This window comes from Coregonus clupeaformis, unplaced genomic scaffold (assembly GCF_020615455.1).
Source record: "Coregonus clupeaformis isolate EN_2021a unplaced genomic scaffold, ASM2061545v1 scaf0003, whole genome shotgun sequence".
Taxonomy (NCBI): Eukaryota; Metazoa; Chordata; class Actinopteri; order Salmoniformes; family Salmonidae; genus Coregonus; species Coregonus clupeaformis.
Genome location: NW_025533458.1, coordinates 2,020,676 through 2,034,710, shown reverse-complemented (window position 1 = coordinate 2,034,710; position 14,035 = coordinate 2,020,676). Strand labels below are relative to the sequence as shown.

Here is a 14,035-nt window from a genome sequence, read left to right as displayed (position 1 = left end):
CCACCAGAGGTATGTTTCCATCAAACTCACTTGTTGCGGGAAATATTATAATACGGGTATAGATGTATATCAGAATAAAATACCTATACATATGCCACATCACGTTCCAGTCCCATGGTAGACACCCCATGGAAAAGGAAATCCCTGTTTCCACATATACAGTGGGGAGAACAAGTATTTGATACACTGCCGATTTTGCAGGTTTTCCTACTTACGAAGCATGTAGAGGTCTGTCATTTTTATCATAGGTACACTTCAACTGTGAGAGACGGAATCTAAAACAAAAATCTTAGAAATTCACATTGTATGATTTTTAAGTAATTAATTTGCATTTTATTGCATGACATAAGTATTTGATCACCTACCAACCAGTAAGAATTCCGGCTCTCACAGACCTGTTAGTTTTTCTTTAAGAAGCCCTCCTGTTCTCCACTCATTACCTGTATTAACTGCACCTGTTTGAACTCGTTACCTGTATAAAATACACCTGTCCACACACTCAATCAAACAGACTCCAACCTCTCCACAATGGCCAAGACCAGAGAGCTGTGTAAGGACATCAGGGATAAAATTGTAGACCTGCACAAGGCTGGGATGGGCTACAGGACAATAGGCAAGCAGCTTGGTGAGAAGGCAACAACTGTTGGCGCAATTATTAGAAAATGGAAGAAGTTCAAGATGACAGTCAATCACCCTCGGTCTGGGGCTCCATGCAAGATTTCACCTCGTGGGGCATCAATGATCATGAGGAAGGTGAGGGATCAGCCCAGAACTACACGGCAGGACCTGGTCAATGACCTGAAGAGAGCTGGTACCACAGTCTCAAAGAAAACCATTAGTAACACACTACGCCGTCATGGATTAAAATCCTGCAGCGCACGCAAGGTCCCCCTGCTCAAGCCAGCGCATGTCCAGGCCCGTCTGAAGTTTGCCAATGACCATCTGGATGATCCAGAGGAGGAATGGGAGAAGGTCATGTGGTCTGATGAGACAAAAATAGAGCTTTTTGGTCTAAACTCCACTCGCCATGTTTGGAGGAAGAAGAAGGATGAGTACAACCCCAAGAACACCATCCCAACCGTGAAGCATGGAGGTGGAAACATCATTCTTTGGGGATGCTTTTCTGCAAAGGGGACAGGACGACTGCACCGTAAGCCTCCCGAGTGGCGCAGTGGTCTAAGGCACTGCATCGCAGTGCTAGCTGCGCCACTAGAGATCCTGGTTCGAATCCAGGCTCTGTCGTAGCCGGCTGCGACCGGGAGACCCATGGGGCGGCGCACAATTGGCCCAGCGTCGTCCAGGGTAGGGGAGTGAATGGCCGGCAGGGATGTAGCTCAGTTGGTAGAGCATGGCGTTTGCAACGCCAGGGTTGTGGGTTCGATTCCCACGGGGGGCCAGTATGAAAAAAATAAAATAATGTATGCACTCACTAACTGTAAGTTGCTCTGGATAAGAGTGTCTGCTAAATGACTAAAATGTAAAATGTATTGAGGGGAAGATGGATGGGGCCATGTATCGTGAGATCTTGGCTAACAACCTCCTTCCCTCAGTAAGAGCATTGAAGATGGGTCGTGGCTGGGTCTTCCAACATGACAACGACCCGAAACACACAGCCAGGGCAACTAAGGAGTGGCTCCATAAGAAGCATCTCAAGGTCCTGGAGTGGCCTAGCCAGTCTCCAGACCTGAACCCAATAGAAAATCTTTGGAGGGAGCTGAAAGTCCGTATTGCCCAGCGAATTGCCCCGAAACCTGAAGGATCTGGAGAAGGTCTGTATGGTGGAGTGGGCCAAAACCTGGTCAAGACCTACAGGAAACGTATGATCTCTGTAATTGCAAACAAAGGTTTCTGTACCAAATATTAAGTTCTGCTTTTCCGATGTATCAAATACTTATGTCATGCAATAAAATGCAAATTAATTACTTAAAAATCATACAATGTGAATTTCTAAGATTTTTGTTTTAGATTCCGTCTCTCACAGTTGAAGTGTACCTATGCTAAAAATTACAGATCTCTACATGCTTTGTAAGTAGGAAAACCTGCTAAATCGGCAGTGTATCAAATACTTGTTCTCCCCACTGTATATGTATTGTTGTTGCACATACAGTATCTTTATTGTTGCACATAGAGATGTTGTTATTATTTGTCTCTTGTAGGGTGATGCAGGCTCCTCTGCTGCAGGCATTAAGGTAAGTTGAATGGGTTAAATGCTGAAATATGTTCCATGAATAGAGTGCCTTTTATGTCCTTCAGACATTATTTGTGTAAATTCCTTTTAGCAGTTGCATCACATACATTGTACATTTATGCTCTAACTAAACTATGTTAAAAGTAGACTCAGCAAGATGACATTGCATACACGAAGTAAACACATAGTGGGTCAATTACAACTAAGATCGTTAAAGCGCAAGGCTAAACCTCGCCACTGTTTTGGTCTCGTAGGTACGATGTTGTAGCAGCATGAAGAGCACCAGTGCACATGCTCAGATACTCTGTGTGACTGAATGGGAGCAAAGTCTTGCATCGCACTCATCTCAACATCTGTGGTGCTCTTCGTTGCAACATCATCTCGCTGACTCTACCTTTAAAAACTCCAATACCAGTGTGTTTTCAATTAAATAAGTTATTTGTTTTCTCTGAAAATCCCCATTTCGGCATGTCCCATGTCATGTTTGTCCAACTTCTGGGAAGATTTTAACATGCTTAACCTCAAGTTTTCACCATCATTTTAAAGCCCTAGTTCATTTGTTGCTTTGGGAGAGACAATGTTTACTTATTTAAAGTGATTAATTTACATTTGTCCCTCTCATTTTAATAGGGTGAAAATATTCCTTTTAAAATATTGTATTACCCATAGATAGATAGGCTAAAACATTTTTAATAAGTTACATTTTTTGGTTAAGCTTGCTTTCAATTGCCGCTCCCTGTTGCAAACAACAAGCTTCCATTCCCCCTGTCACAAGGGGAGTTATGGCTGATTTAAGATGAAATCGTCAACCATGTTACTTTAATTGTCACTTGAATAGTCATTTTCCTCTTGAGATGGAAAAACATGTTTGGTATGAAGTTGAACATGTGCTCTTTATGAATGCATGTTAACATTAGGTGAAATTGTTTTTGACAAAATTACACTACCCAAAAGGCACTCTATTCGTGGAATAATACAGGTAATATTTAGGTAAGAACAAAATAAATAATTGCATCCGTCATTATTGCTAACCGCAGTGGTTAAAAGTGAGCCCTACTTCTGCCTGTATTACAGGGTGAACCAGGAGAGCCAGGACGTGGAGGAACAAAGGTAAAACTAGCCTGCACTAAAATCCCATGGCACGTGTTTCCCATGTTTCAAAATTCTCACGATAGGAATACTTGTTATGTGATGAAGCATAACTACACCATTACAGCATTAGCTTTAAAATCACCAGGATTAACACTTACACCAAAAAGAGCAAGACCACTTGCAAAATACTGACATGTTCTTCAATTTCTTATACATCCTTCCACTTTTTTGGTATTACTGAGACCTTTGCTTGTACTTGTGTGGGTATTGATGTGGGTAGGCAGAACCGTGAGCCACTGCGGCCCCTCATGATGAGTTCCAATTTTTTTTGTGGCCATCCCTGTTCTAGACATATAGCTTGTAAGCCACTCACGTAACTTGGCATTCAGGTTAGAAGTATGGGTTTTGATACAGAGGCTGGTATATTCCATCAATTGCAGATAGTGGATTTTCAGATAGCGCATTCAGGAGTGTGTTGGATTTTCCCAGCAGTGTCTCTGATGGAAAGAATTGACACTTGATATGGAAATTCGCAGTCCCTTGGCCCCATGACCTGTTCAGTTCTGCTGACAAACCTGGCTGAGCGGTCATCCACTGTACGCAATCAGATTTACAATTTCTAAATCAAGTGAAACCATCCAACTGGGACAGCCTACTATGCTAATTAAACACATTTCTGAAAGGGCAGTCTGGAAATACACTACTGTATCTGCACAAATTCATTGAATACTGGCCACAGAGTACAAAGTGAAGCACCCCATCCTGACAAAAATCAAACCTAGTACTTTTTCTAGCAGTGTCTGCCCTCTCTTTTCTTGCAACGACAGAACCATTTGCTAGGCACAGCCAGAGCTGCTGTCAAGACTGCACCAGGATCCCATCTAATTACACTATTTACTCCCGAGAGCCACACCCCATTAATTCCCCCTTTCTTTATCTTCTCAAGCAGCCCTTTCCTGCTGTGCTGCAAAATAGGTCCTGCCCGACACAGAGTCAGATTTTTATGAGTTTTATGGCAGCTCACAGTTGTTCTATCTATTTGCTTTAATACGCTTTCTAACCAAGTTTTATTTCTCTTCCAGTTACCTATTAGGGAACTGTTGGTCTCCATTAAATAATTAATTTGGGTGACAGTCAGTGGAGCTTGTGAAGTAGTATTTCCAGATGAGCAACCTTTATTAATTACATTTATAATGCTCAATTGTAATTTACAGGCCTCTCGCTGAGTTCCGAATGCTATTACGCTTGATCATTGTGAGCAGTGCAAAATATTTATTCTCATATGCCATAAATGTAATAGTCTTAAATAGAGCATTAAATTATTCACAGTCAGAAGATTTTATGTTGATATGCTTCTGAGTAATCTTATGAAATGCTTGACCTCTTGCGTTTTCCATAGTTCACTCAAACCCAGTTGAGTTTCCATCAGTTTCTGCTTTGAATGCGAGTCCAGAATTCTTCACTTTGAAAATGGAGAAGAAAAACTAAAATATCAGTAGAAAACAATCCAAACGTACTGAATTGCATCCCTTTGAAGCCCTTATAGACCTCTTAACTTTATTAGTCAACATAATCAGCACCACAGTGGTCCTAACTAATGATGATTGCATGTAACACTGGTACATAACTCAAGTGCAAGTTGTAATCTTCATCAGGGCCCAGCTCACCGGAGAGCTGTTTGGGACCCAATGATAGAGAGGGTAGAGACTGCTGTTGAAGGCCCCAGGACAGAGGTTCAACTCGGCTGTAACATGTCACAATTTTTCCTGTGTAGGGAGAGCCAGGACTGCCAGGGCTGCCTGGACTTCCCGGGATAAAGGTAAATTCTGTTGTCTTCATCCCTAAGAATTCCCAGTCTTCCCTGTCCCTTGTCTTCCCACCTAATTACATTCAGCTAGGTTGTATGCTGTGGGGGTAAGGGGACACTGTGGCATAAATCTAAGCCAATACAGATTTGTCATTGTTCATGATTCAGTGGTCAAGGATGAAAGCTATTTACATGTTATTCACAAAAACAAATGCAAATGATGGCTAAAATTAGAATGGAACATACAGTACCATCAGATTGTGATTTGTGAGTTGGCCAGCTGAAAAGCAACGCTGATTGATAAATGCAGCCCTGGCAATGCTGCAATCAGGCATACCACTAAGTGATTGGTCACTGACATTTCCTTTAGTTCAGTCACACATCATCTGAAAGAGCATCTGTAATGCATCGTTCAAGGATTATAATGACGATATGTTGGGCGAAAGAGCACTTAATATTAACTTCAGTGCAGTGGTCCAAGGCACTGCATCGCAGTGCTTGAGGCGTCACTACAGACCCGGGTTCGATCCCAGGCTGTGTCACAACCAGCCATGACCGGGAGTCCCATAGGGCGGCACACAATTGGCCCAGCGTCGTCCGGGATAGGGGAGGGTTTGGCCATGGGTCTTTACTTGGCTCATCGTGCTCTAGCAACTCCTTGTGGCGGGCCTGGCGCCTGCAGGCTGACTTCGATCGTCAGTTGAACAGTGTTTCCACCGACACATTGGTGCAGCTGGCTTCCGGGTTAAGCGGGCAGGTGTTAAGAAGCGCGGTGTGGCAGGTCATGTTTCGGAGGACGCATGACTCGACCTTCGCAACTCCAGAGCCCGTTGGGGAGTTGTAGCGATGAGACAAGATCGTAATTGTAACACAATTGGATTTCACGAAATTGGGGAGAAAAAAGTGGCAAAAAAATATAGATATAATTATTACCAAAATATATGTGTGGGGGGGGGTTAATGCCTTGAAACAAACATTGGTACAGTGTACGCAATGCTTAAATCTGCCATGATGAACACAATTCACAGCATTGTACACTCAGAACAAATGAGCATATTACTGAGCTATAACGTGTGAATGCAAGAATGCTAAAACAGGCGTGTGATAATGTTTGATGCTCTTTTGGTTTGTTTGCCTGTACCGCTTTTGTATGCTGTAAAAATCCTTTCCATTTTATATAATCCTGGTTTTACTTTTAAAAAAGAGCTGAATGCTTTTGGAATCTAACAATGTTATACTAATGTAATACTCACATGTTCTCCTACAGCTTAAAAATATAGAACTTCTCTATAAAGTATGGTATTGATTGAACTTAACAAGCACTATGGGGCACATTCATATATGGCGAAAAAGACCGTCAAAAACAAATCATAAGGAATAAGGTTTTGAATCTCTGTCCTATATCTAGGAGATATAAGAAGTTCAGGAAATATTTTCATTTTTGTTGGCACAAAGCTACAGTACCTCCATACTTCCATTTGTTTGTATGGGTTACCTTTCAAACTAGTTACCTTTAGACTAGAGCTAAATGGAAAGTGAGAGTCTCCCCTTTCAGTAGAGTGGTCATAATAGTTTTTTAGACCAAACCGTTTCTCACAAAAACATCTGTAGGGTCCGAACGGTTTGGTCTAGAAACTATTCCACCACAGATGCAGAAGGCCGACATACTGTAGGTGGATGCGGTGGATTGAGACGCAGCCCATCATGGGCTGATATCTCTAGCTTAAACTGACGGATTTTGATGGGGTATTTGTTATTATGTTACTTAGATTAACGCACGGGTGCGTCATTAGACTCTGAAAGCCAACATTCGACTCTCTATGAATCAAATGAGGCATGTGAGCTTTAAACCTCCCAGTGTTGTCCTTAAGTGTGGAACCAAAGTGGAAATGTTTTGTCACTTTGGAATTTAAAAGGGTTTCTGTATATATAGATCAGAACAGGCAGCAGACTTGCATTTGTATACACTTAAGCTAAATACACTTAAGTTACAAATGAGGGCTTGCTTAGAATGCCCTTGAATTGAAATAGAGATTATTCCGAGAGGAGTGTGTGTGTGTGTGTGTGTGTGTGTGTGTGTGTGTGCGCGTGTGCGTGCGTGCGTGAGTACCAGTACCAGTACCATTTACTCAACCCTTTACAAAATCTTCTTTGTTAAAATAAAAAAGAACAGAGTAAATTAACTGAGGACCGTTCTGAGGTGTGGCTTTAGTAACCTATTTATTTAATGACACATCTCTTATCTCCTTCCTGATTACAGGGTGAGCCTGGATTCCTAGGACCTCAGGGAGAACCGGGGCTCCCAGGACTACCAGGAACCAAGGTATGTTTCAATTTGATCAATGACAGTCACATATGGGTCATAAACCATGTATGTCATGCATATACAGTAGTGTGTGAGTGGATGGCTAACACAAACAGATGGGTGACTGTGGGTTGTTAAATAATATGCCATTTAGCAGACGCTTTTATCCAAAGTCATGCGTGCATACATTTTTACATATGGGTGGTCCCGGGGATCGAACCCACTACCCTGGCGTTACAAGCGCCATGCTCTACCAGTTGAGCTACAGAGGGTTATCCGAGAATGCTGTGACAAGGTAAATAAAATGACAATCAGATCTATCACTGTCATTGACATGATCATTTATAACTTAGTAAACTTTAGGAGACCTAACAAAAGGCCTTACCAAGAAAAACTTCCAGAAGGACGAATTTGAGGCAGTTACTCTGGTTTAACTGTAGTACTGAAATAGATTTTGAGGGCAAAGCTAATGATATGCGCGCCAGGTTCATGCAATGTGGGTATGATAAGAGTGTAATTGACCAGGCCTATACCTGTGCTAGAGAGACTGAATGTTAAAACCTATAGAGGGATAACAATACAAGAACAATATGGTAACTAGTACTGGGTTTGAGGATTAGGGTTGGAAAAGCGAATCCCTGTGTGTTATTGTATTGTTACGCCTCTATTATGTATGTGGTGTATTACCATGAAACAATATAATATAATTACACTGACATTACATTTTTTTCACCTTTCTTTTATCAGTGAGTCCCATTGAGACTAATATCTATTTTACAAGGGAGCCCTGCATATACACAATTTACAAATACAACCTAATACAAAGATTACAAAACATACTCAAGGGAAACATTCACATTCCTGCCCGAGGCAACAGTACATCTAGTTGTAGGGAACTCTGTAGATTGTTCCATACTTGGGGTGCAAATAAACCAAAAGCAGATTTACCTAATGATGTTAGGTATGGCGGAATTTTATGTACGAGAGCTTTATAAATAAAAAGAGAGCAATGAATCGATCTATGTGACTTCAAAGAGGGCCAGCCTACTTTCTGGTAAAGAATGCAGTGATGTGTACTGAACCTGTCGCCCGTAATAAAGCGCAGTGTGCTATGATAAACTGGGTTCAATGTCTTCAATATAGTGGCAGCTGCATTCATATTGACGTTTCGCCATTGTCTTTAACCGGTATGGATGTCAACTGAATTATCTGTTTTCTGCTATTCAACAAAGACATTACCTATTTCTATAGAAGAAGCCATTTTTATTCTTAACTTCTTAACTAATTCATCAATTTGCTTTTTAAAAGATAGATTTTCGTCTATCCAGATGGCCAGAAATGTATATGCGGGGACTTGATCAAGGTGGGCACCATCCAAAGTACATATGCCTAAATCATCATATACATTTCTAAGTGTAATTAAGGTGTAACTTGGCAAAATAACATCAGTGAGTAACTATAACTTGTTACCATACTATTACCATGGTATTACCACTTTGTCCCGTGTTGTATTGAAAAGTGCTACAGCTTTATTAAATATTTGACAGAATTCTTTTTGAGGTTCTGACTTTCCAATTTTGTTTGGCGAAAGTTAGTCTGATTTCAGTTTGAGATACATTCAGAGGTAATTGATTCTTCCAAGGACATTTATATTATGTATGATATTACATAACAAAATGTTCCCTATGATGAAGAGATTAACCCTCACCTAACCTAGGCTTCATGAATAATTTCCAACCTTGACCCACTGTCCAGCTAATCTACCTGTGGTTCTCGAGCTGGCCAATCCATCACTAGCACACAGCCACTTCAACCTTTACAGCACTTTTAATGGTGTTTTTTAACTAAGGAAGGGATAGGAAATATCATCTTACCACATTGCCCTTTTGTTGATATCATTTGAACAGCGCCGGAGAAGATGGCTGCCGTTTTACAGCCCTCTAACCAATTGTACTATTATGTGTGTTTTTCCGCGTTATTTGTAATTTATTTTGTACATAATGTTTCTGCCATCGTCTCTTATAACCAAAAAGAGCTTCTGGATATCAGGACAGCGATTACTCACCTCGCATTGGACGAAGATTTTTTCTTCAACGAGGCGGTCGCGAAGGATATCCTACAGACACCCGACAAGGCCCCGATCCCCGTCATTCGCGTGAGGAAGAGACGGAGATATCGCGAGACGCAGATCCGGGTGCCTTGTAAGGATCCGACGGCGGCGAGTAAACTGCCTCTCCCATCATCCTATTAGCCAACGTTCAAGCTTTTGAGAATAAAATGGACGATTTAAGATTACGGTTATCCTACCAACGGGACATTAAAAACTGTAATATCTTATGTTTCACGGAGTCGTGGCTGAACGACAACAATGATAACATTCAGCTAGCAGGCTATACGCTACATCGGCAGGACAGAACGTCTGACTCTGGTAAGACAAGGGGTGGCGGTCTCTGTATATTTGTAAACAACAGCTGGTGCACAAAATCAAATACTAAGGAAGTCTCGAGGTTTTGCTCGCCTGAGGTAGAGTATCTTATGATAAGCTGTAGACCACACTATTTACCAAGAGAGTTTTCATCTATATTTTTCATAGCTGTCTATTTACCACCACAAACCAATGCTGGCATTAAGATTGCACTGAATGAGTTGTACAAGGCCATTAATCAACAGGAAAACGCTCATCCAGATGCAGCGCTCCTAGTGGCCGGGGACTTTAATGCAGGGAAACTTAAATCCGTTCTACCTAATTTCTACCAGCATGTTAAATGTGCAACCAGAGGGAAAAAAACTCTAGACCACCTTTACTCCACACACAGAGACGCATACAAAGCTCTCCCTCGCCCTCCATTTGGCAAATCTGACCATAACTCTATCCTCCTGATTCCTGCTTATAAGCAAAAACTGAAGCAGGAAGCACCAGTGATTCGGTTAATAAAAAGTGGTCAGATGACGCAGATGCTAAGCTACAGGACTGTTTTGCTAGCACAGACTGGAACATGTTCCGGGATTCTTCAGACAGCATTGAGGAGTACACCACATCAGTCACTGGCTTCATCAATAAGTGCATCGATGATGTCGTCCCCACAGTGACCGTACGTACATACCCCAACCAGAAGCCATGGATTACAGGAAACATCCGCATTGAGCTAAAGGGTAGAGCTGCCGCTTTCAAGGAACGGGACTCTAACCCGGACGCTTATAAGAAATCCCGCTATGACCTCCGACGAACCATCAAACAGGCAAAGAGTCAATACAGGTCTAAGATTGAATCATACTACACTGGCTCTGACGCTCGTCGGATGTGGCAGGGCTTGAAAACTATTACAGACTACAAAGGGAAGCACAGCCGCGAGCTGCCCAGTGACACAAGCCTACCAGACGATCTAAACCACTTCTATGCTCGCTTCGAGACAAGCAACACTGAAGCATGCATGAGAGCACCAGCTGTTCCGGATGACTATGTGATCACGCTCTCCGTAGCCGATGTGAGTAAGACTTTTAAGCAGGTCAACATTCACAAGGCCGCAGGGCCAGACGGATTACCAGGACGTGTACTCCGAGCATGTGCTGACCAACTGGCAAGTGTCTTCACTGACATTTTCAACATGTCCCTGACTGAGTCTGTAATACCAACATGTTTCAAGCAGACCACCATAGTCCCCGTGCCCAAGAACTCTAAGATAACCTGCCTAAATGACTACCGACCCGTAGCACTGACGTCTGTAGCCATGAAGTGCTTTGAAAGACTGGTCATGGCTCACATCAACAGCATAATCCCAGAAACCCTAGACCCACTCCAATTTGCATACCGCCCCAACAGATCCACAGATGATGCAATCTCTATCGCACTCCACACTGCCCTTTCCCACCTGGACAAGAGGAACACCTACGTGAGAATGCTATTCATTGACTACAGCTCAGCATTCAACACCATAGTGCCCTCTAAGCTCATCACTAAGCTAAGGATCCTGGGACTAAACACCTCCCTCTGCAACTGGATCCTGGACTTCCTGACGGGCCGCCCCCAGGTGGTAAGGGTAGGTAACAACACATCTGCCACACTGATCCTCAACACGGGGGCCCCCTCAGGGGGTGCGTGCTCAGTCCCCTCCTGTACTCTCTGTTCACCCATGACTGCATGGCCAGGCACGACTCCAACACCATCATTAAGTTTGCCGACGACACAACAGTGGTAGGCCTGATCACCGACAACGATGAGACAGCCTATAGGGAGGAGGTCAGAGATCTGGCCGTGTGGTGCCAGGACAACAACCTCTCCCTCAACGTGACCAAGACAAAGGAGATGATTGTGGACTACAGGAAAAAAAAGAGGACTGAGCACGCCCCCATTCTCATCGACGGGGCTGTAGTGGAACAGGTTGAGAGCTTCAAGTTCCTTGGTGTCCACATCACCAACGAACTATCATGGTCCAAACACACCAAGACAGTCGTGAAGAGGGCACGACAAAGCCTATTCCCCCTCAGGAGACTAAAAAGATTTGGCATGGGTCCTCAGATCCTCAAAAAAATTCTACAGCTGCACCATCGAGAGCATCCTGACTGGTTGCATCACCGCCTGGTATGGCAACTGCTTGGCCTCTGACCGCAAGGCACTACAGAGGGTAGTGCGTACGGCCCAGTACATCACTGGGGCAAAGCTCCCTGCCATCCAGGACCTCTATACCAGGCGGTGTCAGAGGAAGGCCCTCAAAATTGTCAAAGACTCCAGCCACCCTAGTCATAGACTGTTCTCTCTGCTACCGCACGGCAAGCGGTACCGGAGTGCCAAGTCTAGGTCCAAAAGACTTCTCAACAGCTTCTACCCCCAAGCCATAAGACTCCTGAACAGCTAATCATGGCTACCCGGACTATTTGCACTGCCCCCCCCACCCCATCCTTTTACGCTGCTGCTACTCTGTTAAGTATTTATGCATAGTCACTTTAACTCTACCCACATGTACATATTACCTCAACTACCTCAACTAGCCGGTGCCCCCGCACATTGACTCTGCAACGGTACCCCCTGTATATATAGCCTCCCTACTGTCACTTTATTTTACTGTATATATAGCCTCCCTACTGTCACTTTATTTTACTTCTGCTCTTTTTTTCTCAACACTTTTTTTGTTGTTGTTTTATTCTTACTTTTTTTGTTTAAAATAAATGCACTGTTGGTTAAGGGCTGTAAGTAAGCATTTCACTGTAATGTCTGCACCTGTTGTATTCGGCGCATGTGACCAATAAAATTTGATTTGATTTGATTTGATTTGACATGGGGGTAGATTAAGCTTAATCTTAGATGCTGATCAGTGCAACTTCACCCAGTAGGACAGTGGTTCCCATCCAGGGGCACTAGGAACCCTGGGGGTACTTGACCTATCCACAGGGGGTACTTGAGAAGACTCATAGGCTTATGACCATAGGCTTTCTGGTAAAATGCACATGAGGGGATACATCAGGGGTACTCTGGACAGAGCAAAATTCAGTTGGTGGTACAGTAACCGAAAAAGGTTGGGAACCACTGCAGTAGGAGATGCAGTATGTTGCTTGACTCAACATTATTTTTTACACATAGCTATGGAAACCTGAAGGTTGGCCAACCCTCCAAGCTGAAAAGAATCAGCAATGCAAGCATCGCAGTTCGGTTGACCTCACAGACAAGTGTGTGCGTTCATGTAATGATGAGATGGGTCAAGGGGTCAGAGAGCGAGTCCTCCAGGCCACAGTCCCTGAAAGTGTCTTTCTTCTCTTCTGTCTGTAGGGCGAGCGAGGGGAACTGGGCCCACCAGGCAAGGGAGAGCGGGGTGAGACTGGACAGGCCGGTCAAAAGGTCAGTGTTGGGGGGGGGGGGGGCTGGGACACAAGAGAGAGAGACCATTCAGTGATGTGATTTGAGCAAGTGATTCAAGCAAGTGCATGTTCTTTTTCTAACATTCTAAGCTCTACCTTTTGGATCATTGGTACAGCATTTGCTGCTCTCTAGTGGCTTTTATGTTTCTGAAACATAACCAAATTAAATAGCAAATTCATCCAACAAATGTGTAGAGTCACAAGCTTAATGTTTTAGTTTTATTTTTATTTCACCTTTATTTAACCAGGTAGTTAAATAAAGGTGTAGTCATTGTATGCTATGAATATGGGTCCAAATACTGAACTTTTTAATACTTTAATACACATATAAGGGAATTTGTCCTAATACTTTTGGTCCCCTAAAATGGGGGGACTAGGTACAAAAAGTGCTGTAACCTCACTGTATATTTTTCCACACTATGAAGTTGGAATAATACTGTGAAATGGTGGAAATGTTGATAATGACCTTTTAGTTTAAGAGCTGTACCTCCTGAAATTTCAGCTACATTTTGGTGGGTGGGGTTTTTGGACCACCTGGTGACATCATAAATTAATAGACCAATAACAAAGAGAGTTTGCCCTCCTCTCTGCCAATAACAGATAGTTTTCAGGTTACACATCGCTCCAAGTAGGCTCCTCCAATTAGGCCCCTCTCTCAGACCTCTCCCAATTGTATACATAAGATGATGTTGCTGCTAATGTTCACTTTGCAAGGACAAAGATTGCTTAATTAGTGATTAACATACTGGTGAATATGGAGAGTGGGAACAGAAAACACTGGGTTTTTGGAATT

General features: G+C 43.0%; 1 protein-coding gene across 5 annotated transcripts in view; it reads left to right on the top strand.

The window, feature by feature from the left end:
- LOC121554441 (collagen alpha-1(XXV) chain-like) overlaps positions 1-14,035 on the top strand; it is a 407,556-nt gene that overhangs the window by 337,370 nt on the left and 56,151 nt on the right. For all 5 annotated transcript variants that reach the window (XM_041868036.2, XM_041868034.2, XM_041868035.2 and 2 more), the window contains exons 13-17: positions 2,157-2,189; positions 3,263-3,298; positions 5,055-5,099; positions 7,348-7,410; positions 13,154-13,222. In XM_041868036.2, coding sequence (XP_041723970.2) covers positions 2,157-2,189; positions 3,263-3,298; positions 5,055-5,099; positions 7,348-7,410; positions 13,154-13,222 — 246 coding nt within the window. The remainder of the gene's footprint in view (positions 1-2,156; positions 2,190-3,262; positions 3,299-5,054; positions 5,100-7,347; positions 7,411-13,153; positions 13,223-14,035) is intronic.